This window comes from Nicotiana attenuata, unplaced genomic scaffold (genome assembly GCF_001879085.1).
Source record: "Nicotiana attenuata strain UT unplaced genomic scaffold, NIATTr2, whole genome shotgun sequence".
NCBI lineage: Eukaryota > Viridiplantae > Streptophyta > Magnoliopsida > Solanales > Solanaceae > Nicotiana > Nicotiana attenuata.
Window position 1 is genome coordinate 251,803 of NW_017670370.1, and position 11,172 is coordinate 262,974.

An 11,172-nucleotide genomic window follows, 5' to 3' on the forward strand; every position below is an offset into this window, starting at 1 on the left:
GGGGGGGGTTACTGGATTTCACTGTTGCAAGGGGGCTGAATGACTGGTTTTCTCTCCTACGGGACAGAACTAATCTTTTGTCCTTAGCCTGGTTTCTAAATCAGTCTGAAATTGGACAGAAGTGGTGAACTCCTCTTTCCTACCCAGGCCAAGATTCGCTCTCCCTCTCTTACTCCTCGTACCCTTCCAACTTTACCCAACTTTTGTTCTCCTGCCCCTCCAACTTTAATACTTTTGTAGTGTTGAATTTGGATAGATAAAGTAGGCTCCATATGGTATTTCGTAATGACTAATGTCTTTGCTTTTGAAAATTCTTGGTATTAGCTAGAGATCAGACATAAGAATTGATGGAACCATCACACGTTCGGATTGTACTTGGAAGCTTAGAGCCCGTTTGGCTTAGCTGATTTAGAGTAGCTGATAAGCATTAGGTGTTGAAAAGCACTTTTAAGTGCTGAAGCTGATTTAAAAAATAAGCAGTTACGTGTTTGGATAAAAGTGCTGAAATTAATAATATGCAGCTAAAGAACTGGGTATACGAAGAGTTTTGTTTTAAAAAGAAGTATTTTAAGGATAGAATAGTAAATATTTTGGTCAAACTTAAACTGCTTATAAGCTGAAATTTGATAAGTTGGGGGAGACCAACTTATGGCTTTTGGCTTATTTTTGGCTTATAAGCACTTAACTTATAAGCACTTTTAATTTTACCAAACACGTAGATAAGCCAAAAAGTGCTTATAAGCCAGTTTGACCAGCTTATAAGCTTAGCCAAACACCCTCTTAGCCTTCCCAAATAGCATATCGCACATCATACGTCAGTCATGCAAGTCTCTCATCCCAGCTTGCTTTGGCTCAAGAGCACTTGATGATTGGGCACTAATTAGGTACTTCAGAGTTCAGATAAGCTCTGCTTTTGGTCAATCTAATTTGCAGCCCACATTCAACAAACTAAACTAATTTCAATGGTCAAAATTCTCAACGACATAAGTAGCAGTTGACTAGTTCAGATGACGATACACTCATTGCACAGCGTTAAATACTTCTTCAGGTGAAGGCATAATCAGCAAACTGTTGATAACTTTACATGTAACTGTTAATCAATCAAACTCACAACACAAAAATAGCAAAGAACTTACATATTGGCTGATTAACACGATTGCAATATCTTCTCTTGTGGTGAATTCCTTAAAAGCATCTTCAATCTGCTTCACCGTTGTTTCTAAACCATAAGGCTAACAATCAAGATTACTGGATTTTAAAAATAATTGAATAACATCATATAAAGTAAAGTTCCAGCACTCAAAAGAAGACCCTTACATTTTATTCTTCCATCCTTTCCTCAGCTGTTAGTTTATATGTGAGCTACTAATTGAAAATAAATGTAGATGAAATACTTGTAACCAAATGAACATAAGTAGTTCCTTCATACACCCCCTCTCTACTAACCGTTTTGTCTGGGATCAATATTAACAATAAATCTATTTTATGCACTTTACTGGTATCGTTTAAGGAATTATCAGAGGTCATTATTGTACCAAGTGGTGGAAGTGAGGTCATTATTTTACCAAGTGGAGGAAGTGCATAATCAGATAAGACGTGTACAGATTCTCAGACAGACGTAAGCATCTTGGTTAATGTTGCAAATAGCAATGGCTATTTTCTCCCTTCAATTTTACCACACATTACCCTTACTACTGGCACCACGAGTCAAGGGCATAAGCCAAACTAAACACAAGAGAGCAATGACCCCCATTTTGGTAATGAAATGTAGACCCTAGCAAGGAGGAGCTCAGATAGACAAATTTTAGCATTAATTGCATAACTAACCACTCTTGGATCTAATGGTCAGAAGACCCTGATCGTTAACCGAGCGTCCGAGCCCTTGTTCACAATTGTGACACAACGAAAATCAAAGGCAAATAATTGCCAATATATACTCAGGTTAACTTTTTGGTTTCATTTTGTGAAATATCTTAGGAAGGAGGGGTTAATGGAGAGAACTAGTTGTCTTCTTCCTAACGTGATAACATACTTGATATAAATGATTTACAAGATACACATACTTATAGGTGTGAAAATATAGTAGAAAATACAAAAAAATGTGTGAACAAAAGAAATAATTGTGCGTTGTGCATTTATTGCACCACTTGACTACATTTCATATGAAAATAATGCGTTTATTACTGCCGTCATATTCAAGGTTTACCCCGTGATAATAAATATTGTCAAGGCGCACAATGAATATACATCTTCCTTCATTTATTACGTTCACCCTTATTTTGTATTTTACGAATGCTTTCAGCACTTAATGCTTATCAGCTACTTTAAATCAGCTAATCCATACGGGCTCTAACTCACACGTGGGAAGAGAAAATAGAACATACCAATCCTAGACGTCAAAGTTCTATTAACACAAATACAAGGGCATATGGTCTTCAATCACGTTACTACTACGCAACATGGATCTCATTTTGGTGAAGAGTGGAGGCTACAACATAGAAGTTGAAAGCGGTTATCCACACCAGGTCTTGTTTGCAAGAGAATACAAGGGAACATTTGTTATCAGAGCACTTTGTTTCCGAGCACATTACCAAAATACTAAAAACACATTTTATGTAGAGCAACATGAAATGGGTATGGATGACTGTCCCTGGTAAACAGTTTCAGCAATTTCAGGGTAATTTGTTAATGCAAATCATCAAGCAAAGTTATAGTCCATCATGAAACTGTCATTTAGAAAGAAAGTGAATGCTACAGCAGAGAAAGTAAAAAGAACAATGCCTAGTGATAGAAATCAGAAATTTTGAAGTCGAAACATACTTGAATCCACAATGAGGTAATTTGTTTTCCTCCTCAAATCAACATTGCCAACTCCAGCCAGTAAAAATCCAGTAATTGTATCCTGCACTAGAAAAACAAAAGATATTGAGATTACTTGATAGGAGTAAAGATATCTTTGATATTTGAATTGGAAACATATCAAGAGGAAGAGATATAACAGGATCCCAGTGGTGTAATCAAATCATACTATTTCTTCAAATTGCATTTGCCTGTTTGTGTCGGATACACCATTTTAATAGCTGATATTAACCACTTAAAGAATGACTGGTTCAGGCTAAAGCATAAAAAGATGTAAACTTGCCACTATCCTTTATCACTTAGGCTATGAACTAGACAGAATCAATGGTCTGGCTGGTAAAAGCTATCCCTTAAGCATTTAATCACTTGGTTGATTATTCCTTCGGGGATATCTGATAATATCACATTAATAGAAGAAGATTAGCATGGCTAGAAAGCATATCGCAGATTTGACTCTTCCAAAATTACAAGACAGATCATCATTGATAAGCCGAAAAATATCCTAGAGAAAGAGAAACAAGAGTCAGCAAGCAACAGCTCATTCACACAACCCGTTCATGAGTATTTCTTAGGACGACGATATCATGACAACTTTATAGTACCTTGATCCATGCATCAGTCTTTCTTTTCGCTGGTGTTTTTAGTTCAACTTTTACCATTTCATTCTTTTATCTGGTTTAAGTGGTAGATTGACATACTTATTTAGTCTAGCACTTCCCATTCATTAATTCCTGCTGCATATCCACTATTTTCACCTTAACAGTATGCTAACAAAAGGCTCCAAAGGATTTCATGATGTAAATTGACTTTATGAGAAACTTCAACCTAGATAATTTTCAAAAAGGGACATTTAATTTTGCTTAATTTTTTTTCAACAGAATGTTGTTTCCATATGTGTAACATAGATACTTAAAATGGGTAAAGCTCAACCACACAAAAGCTTCAGATGTGAACCCTGCATGTACTCCATTAGTCTTATTAGAAAACAACGAAAAAACTGTTAAAGCTCAGTCTTCTATTTTTTTCCTTCTTTTTTATTATTATTATTTTTTTTCTGTTTTTGATAACCGAGAAACCCTTGAGGGCCAGTTGTGCACAGTTCGAACCTAGGTGGATAATGGGCGTGCCCCTCTACCATTCTCCACTTAAATACCATTTCAAACTCGTGAAGTGCACCTAACCCACACATCAATTGTTGTGCTCTTACCACTAGCCCAAAGCCCTGGGACCAGTGTTGTCAAAGGCAAAAGGCTCTAAAAAGTGCTCTATGTCTATTTGGGCTTTAAGCGCAAAGCGCACTTAAAGTGTGGGCTTTAGTTAAAAAAGGCGCAATGAAGGAAATAAATAAACGTTTGTATGTAATTCAAGAACAAAGTAACATATTCATTCATAATGTTTCCCTTAGCAGCTAATACACTTATTTCTGATTATAATTGTTGTTTAGTGCCGCTTGATTCAAGAGAGAATTCATGGGCAATGAGGTGGACGCATTAGTGCCTTGCCTTACACTGAAGCGCAACTAAAGCGAGGCGAAGCCCCCTCCTTGAGCTTTTATGAGCTTTAGGGCTTAAGCGCGCCTTAAATGAGCCTTTGACAACACTGCCTGGGACAATAAATCTTGGTTATTGGTACAAAGAAAATAAGCAGATTATGTGAATTCTAAACATATAAAGAACAAGTGCTAATTCAAGTTAATGTAAATACCTCATCAGCAATCATAGCAATAAGTGCAGAGTTGCTGGTTTTAATTGGAGCTCGGTTAGCCATTTAACACTACAACAACGTTTCTGCAAATAACATAACATCACCCAATTAACAAACATTTAAAAGCATGAATCTTGAACACATAAAACAAATTCAGATTTCAAATTGAATTCTAAATAGTTAAGAAAAAGTCATCAAACCAATCAAAATCTTTACAATTCTAATAATACACAAAGTTTGATGAAACCCCACATAAGATTTTCCTATTTTTACATTCTTAGAATTGTTATGCAATTAACTATCATGAAATAATAAGATCCCATGAAAATTTATATATGAAAGAGGAAGCTTCATACGCGTAATTGAAGAGGGTTGAAGCTTACCTTCAAGTTTTATTCAGGCTTAATAGAGGAATACAATGGCGAGAGACAGATCGAGTAATACTGTCAGATGTCTAGTCGAATGATTGGAAGTTGAAACTTTTAGAATGGGTGTAAGACACAGCCTAATAGTTCTGGACACGTTTACAGAAGGATAATTTTTTAAAGTTTACGGACCGTAGGGCTAAATATGGCCATAGAATAATAGAGGTTAAATGTAAATAATATATGACAGAGGGGTATATTTAGCTCTTTTCCCTTTCCAAAAATACCCACATCCTTTGCTGCATTCACATTACTTCCTCGTTTAAAAGTAACACAACTAATTAATTTTTAATAATTGTGAAATATTACCATACACAAACGAAATTTAATACACCTAAAGAAATCAAACAAGTGATCTCATTTTTGAAAGCTCAATGTATGATTGAGAAGTGATATTAGGCCTTATTTGTTTGTACTTAATGGATGTTTGAATCTTACTCATTCTAATCTCAGATATTAAGTACGCTTGTTTTTTAAGTCTAGGGGCAGCCCGGTGCACTAAGCTCCCGCTATGCGCAAGATTCGGGGAAGGGCCAGACCACAAGGGTCTATTGTGTGTTTTTTAAGTCTAAATCTTAATTATTCAGATCTTAATAATTAAGTGCGTTTATTTTTCTTATTTCTCAACCACTTAATGAGTCTAAATAGGTCTTATTGATTAAGATCTATAACAGGGACTTAATTTCATTAGAAGCTATCATCCACATTCACTACTAAGCGTCGCCACCGCTTGCCATTATCACCTACCACCATGCACCATCCAACCACCATATACTCAACTACCACCACCGACCACCAAACTCAAACACCGTCACTGACCATCACCATCCTCAACCATAGCTGTCACTGCTATCATTATCGACTACCATTACCCCAGACCCTACCATTATTGATTACCACCATCCACCCACCCCATCGTTATCAACTAATGCCACTACCATCATCCTCAATCACAACCACCCACCCAACCACCTCAACTACTACAATCAATTACCCCACCACCATCATCAACCATAACCGCCATTGTCCACCATAATAAACTATCACCACCCACGACCACCTTTCTCAACCATAACCACCACTACCAATCACCACTAGCTACAACCTAGAACCATCACCATCAATCAAAACCACCACCAACCACCACCTCCAGTCGGCATCCATAAGCGTCACCGTCAACCATAGGGACAAAGCTACATTCACTTATGGGTGGTCAATTGACCACCCTTCGTCGAAAAATTACACGGTATATATAGGTAAAATATTAAGTTTTAGAGGTATATAACATATATTGAACACCCTTTATCAGTAAATTTTTCACCTCGTTCAAGTTTGAACACCCTTAGAAATATTTCTAGCTTCGCCACTGGCCAACCATCACCACCACCAACTACCATATTATTTTTAATAGAATATTAAATTAATTAATATTTTATTTGAAATTTTTATTTATTAATTTTTAAATAAGGATAAATTTTATACATTTCAGATGTTGAAAATCAAACAGTCTTAATTATTTATTATTCAGATATTAATACATATCTTAAATGTTCAGATGTGTATTTAGATTTAGACGTTTTAATCTTATTACACATCTTAATATCCAGATGTGCGTTCAAATTCAAACATCTTAATATTTAAAAAATAAATGAGGCCTTAGTATATTTGTCTTTAATCTGAGATACTAGTATAGAGGTTCCTTCCATAGATTCGGTACCAATAGTGAGAGAGTTTTAGGAGGTATCCCTTATGAATTTACGGGGTATGCTATCGGATAGGGATATTGATTTTTGTATTAACTTGGTACCGGGCACTCAGTCCATATTTGTTCTATCATACTGCATTGCTCCATTTGAGTTGTAGTAGCATTTACAAGAGTTGCTGGATAAGGGATTTATTAGACCGAGTGTTTCTCCTAGGGTTGCACCTGTGTTGTTTTGTGAAGAAGAAGAAGATGGTACTATAAGGATGCGTTAATTATAGTGTCACCACCCAAAATCCATTAAAGGTCGTGATGGCGCCGGATACCGCTGTCAGGCAAGCCAACATTAAATAGTTAATTTAATTCTCTTTCTAATATGTTTGAAATCATAAATTCTTTCAATTTGACTAGTAACAGATGAACTTTACAAAATAATAATGATATTTTCCAATCTCAATAATGAATATCCCCTAATCATTCCAGAACCCGGTATCACAAGTGCATGAGCAATTACTAGGATTTAAAATACAATACAATAACTGTTCGGAATACAAATTTGGGTAGAAAAGAAAATACAAGTACTCTGAAGGAGACTCTGCTAGCTGCGGATCGTCTCATAAGATGCAGCTCACCTAAGTCCCCGTATCACCCATGACGGTGCGTTACAAAGGCATTGAACACACATGTGCATGTACAACAAAATGTACAGCAAGTGTAGTATGAGTACGAAAACAACGCGTACCTAGTAAGTATCCCGTCTAACCTCGAAGAAGTAGTGACGAGAGGTCGACTTCGACACTTACTAGTGGTCCAATAATATAATAATCTGAAATTCTAATTAGGCATGATATACAACAATAACCTCAAGACAAGAAATAACTGAACAAGTCTTCCCCATAATTAAGAGCTTAAATCACTTCCTTCCTTTAAAACATGTGATCACACAAACAATGAACTTATATCAATTACAAAAAAGGAACTTCCAGTTCTATTATCACACACAAATACCACCGAGGACGTTCGACCCGATCCAACATAAATGTAAATTGTGCACTGTCGAGGGTCGAACGGCGCGAACCATAGATGCATCTATTTACATGCGACGCGATCAAACATAAATTTAAGGAGTTTACCCCGCTCGCGAATCATACATGCGACGCAGTGACACATAGATTTATTAAGTTATTATAATATTCTTCTATTCTTTTCAAAATACGAAGTTCAGCTGAAAACTTTTAAGTTCCCAAATTTTTCCTCAATTTCAACTTGTTTCAAAACATTTATTAAGCTAACTCAATCTCGTTTCTTCTCAAGGAAAACAATAAACATAAATCAACAACAATATCAACTAGGCATGATGTAAGCCTAAAACTACCCGGATATAGGCATAGCTAGTAGCGTACGTAGCCCCCACAAATAGAAGCACATAATAATTTAATTCACCTATGGGGTTAATTCCCTTTTACAAGGTTAGAAAGGAGACTTACCTCGCTCCGAAGTTCCATATTCGGCTCCCAAGCCCTTCCGACGACTCAAACCGATGCCCAACGCTCCAAAACTAGTCAATAAATGTGCAAATCAATGAAAATACACTCAAATACTCATAACACTTCAATTTACAATAATTCCCAACTCCGCTCGGAAAGTCGATAAAATCATCCTCGGACCCACATGCCCGGATTCCGAAATTTTTTAAAGATAAATATTACCCATAACCTTACGAACTCAAATATATAATTTATTCCCAATTCCATATCCAATTTCGTTGTCAAAATCCAAAAATACCAATTTCTAGGTTTCTGCCAAAACCTCACAATTTCTACAACTTTCCATGTTCAAATCCTTATACAAACCATGTATTTAACTTGCAATAGGTGGGAATCACTTACCTTGACATAGATGACGAAAATCTCCCTTCCAAGAGCTCCAAAAATCGCCCAACCAATTGAGAACTGGAGGGAAAATGGCAAAATCCCGTCTTTAAAATGACACTGCCTAGCTCTGCCCTTCCTCGTGTTCGCGATCATAGCCTCGCGTTCGCAAAGGCTCTCAGTCTCCCCTACTTCACATTCATGGTTGGAGCTCCGCGTTCGCGAAGGCCAATGGCTCTAGGTCCCCCAGGCCTCCTTCCCTCTTCGCGTTCGCATAGCCTTGGCCGCGTTCGTGAAGGCTTACCCAGCTCCTGCCTTGCGTTTGTGTCCACTGCCTCGCGTTCGCGAAGGACAAATCCTAGCCGCCTCAATGTTCCTCTTTGCGAACGCGGGACTCCCTTCGTGTTCGCGAAGAAGGAAACTAGATACGGCAACAGCAACAACAAATCACCCAATTTGGTCTGGAAACCACCCCAAAACACACCCGAGGCCCCCGGGACCCCGTCCAATCACACCAACTAGTCCCGTAAGATAACACGGACCTGCTCGAGGCCAGAAATCACATCAAACAACACTATAACCATGAATCGCACTCCAATTCAAGCTTAATGAACTTTAGAATTTCAATCTCCTACATTCGATGCCGAAACCTATCAAATCACGTCCGATTGACCTCAAATTTTGCACACGGGTCACATTCAACATTATTAACCTACTCTAACTTTCGGAGTCGAAATCCGACCCCGATATCAAAAACTCCACTTCCAGTCAAACTCCTCAAAAACCTATAAATTTCTAACTTTAGCCAAATGACTCCAAAATGTCCCACGGGCCTCCGAATCCACTTCCGGACGCGCTCCCAACACCAGAATCACCATACGGAGCTATTCCCAGGCTCGGAATCCCAAACGGACATCCAAAACATTGAAATGTACTGCAACCCAATTTTATGAAATTCTTCCCAAAATGCTAACTTGCACAATAGGCGCCGAAATGCTCCTGGGTCATCCAAAACCCGATCCGGACATACGCTCAAGTCAAAATCATCATACGAACCTGTTGTAACCTTCAAATTCCAATTCCGAGGTCGTTTACTAAAAAATTCAACCTTAGTCAATTCTTCCAACTTAAAGCTTCCGAAATGAGAATTCTCTTTCAAAATTGACTCCATACTTCCCAAATTTCTATTCCGACCATGCGTACGAGTCATAATACCTGAAGTGAAGCTGCTCATGGCCTCAAACCGCCGAACGACGTGCTAGAGCTTAAAACGACCGATCGGGTCGTTACATTCTCTCTCACTTAAACATACGTTCGTCCTCAAACGTGCTAAGAACTGCTCTGGAGTTGTCTGAAATCACTGTTTAACACCTTGTGCACCAACCCGTGCTACCACAACTCAGCTGAGCACATTTGCTCGAGAAAATCTGAAGATTCCCCTTTTGTTTAGTCAATTTAGCCTTAGAGCCAAATTCCAACATCCGAAATTCTCTACCAAGCTTGTTTCTAACATACGAACATCGCATCAATCACTACACGGTGCACCAATACATGATTGCATACCTTTGCTGAATCCACACTATGCACTGCATAACCCACATGAACATAATAACATCCTCTGATAACAATAGCTGAAATTCCACGAAGTCGATGCTCACAACACACCTCATGACACATATAAGTCCTTTTCCAACTCTTGCAATACTGTCGCGACGTAAAAGGTGTGTAGAAACTCATAACCAACTGCCGAGTCAACAAATCATAGAGTCATTTCTCCTGATAAGAACCATTACCTCATTCTGAACCACGCAACGATAATTGCTCTTTAATATTCTTCATATAAACCCGGTTGCACTGATCCCAGGTCCAATAATCTCGTCTCACCCAGTATGAGCTGCCCAAGCAATAAGCCACCTCAGACACTGCCAAAAATCTCATATAGAGCCACAATGTGCCAACAAGCTACAAACTCGAATGTGATACATAAAGAAACGAACTCTGAAAAGGACTACTCAACCCGCGTAACTAATTAGACAACAGAAAAGGTGTTATGAACCTTCCTCAGAATATGGGAATCAAAACACACAAGAATAGATATGGGAAGCTGTTAACTAACATCACACTGTTGCGGCGTGCAACCAGATCTAACCATGATAGCCGTGGCGGCGTGCCACCCGATCCACACATAATAATCTATAAAGGAATTACTTACCGAGCTAAAATTCTTATACCTGAGAAATACTCGAATCTCAACCACAAGCACGTGAAATACATAATGAAATTCCTGGGGAGACAGATAGCGCCATACGCTACAAAACTCAAGCACGACTAAGGTGCGATAAATGACCTGCATCTCGAGAGCCATCCTGCTCACATAGCACCATCGCTATGGAGAACCTCAACACATATGAAATTTATCAAGCCGTTATACAACTCACACGGCACCATATAGTATTACATGAAATAGCCGACGACGAAGTATCATCTGACGTCCGAATACTCCTCCATAAGGAACGCTATGTTGAGATAAACACACCCGGCTCGATATAGAGCCCACATCCACATTTAGATCCATTCAGGGACCTCAAGCCGATTCTGATAGTACCACATT

At 38.2% G+C, this 11,172-nt stretch overlaps 1 protein-coding gene across 2 annotated transcripts in view; it reads right to left on the minus strand.

The window, feature by feature from the left end:
- Window positions 1-5,101, minus strand: part of LOC109238495 (V-type proton ATPase subunit F-like) — a 7,635-nt gene extending 2,534 nt beyond the window's left edge. Inside the window, exons 1-4 of one of the 2 annotated variants that reach the window (XM_019404969.1) lie at window positions 4,947-5,101; window positions 4,564-4,646; window positions 2,821-2,902; window positions 1,137-1,219 (exon numbers count right to left, since the gene is read on the minus strand). In XM_019404969.1, coding sequence (XP_019260514.1) covers window positions 1,137-1,219; window positions 2,821-2,902; window positions 4,564-4,626 — 228 coding nt within the window. In that variant the 5' untranslated portion in view covers window positions 4,627-4,646; window positions 4,947-5,101. The remainder of the gene's footprint in view (window positions 1-1,136; window positions 1,220-2,820; window positions 2,903-4,563; window positions 4,647-4,946) is intronic. The other variant, XM_019404968.1, reaches the window with a different exon arrangement.
- Window positions 5,102-11,172: the final 6,071 nt, after the last annotated feature.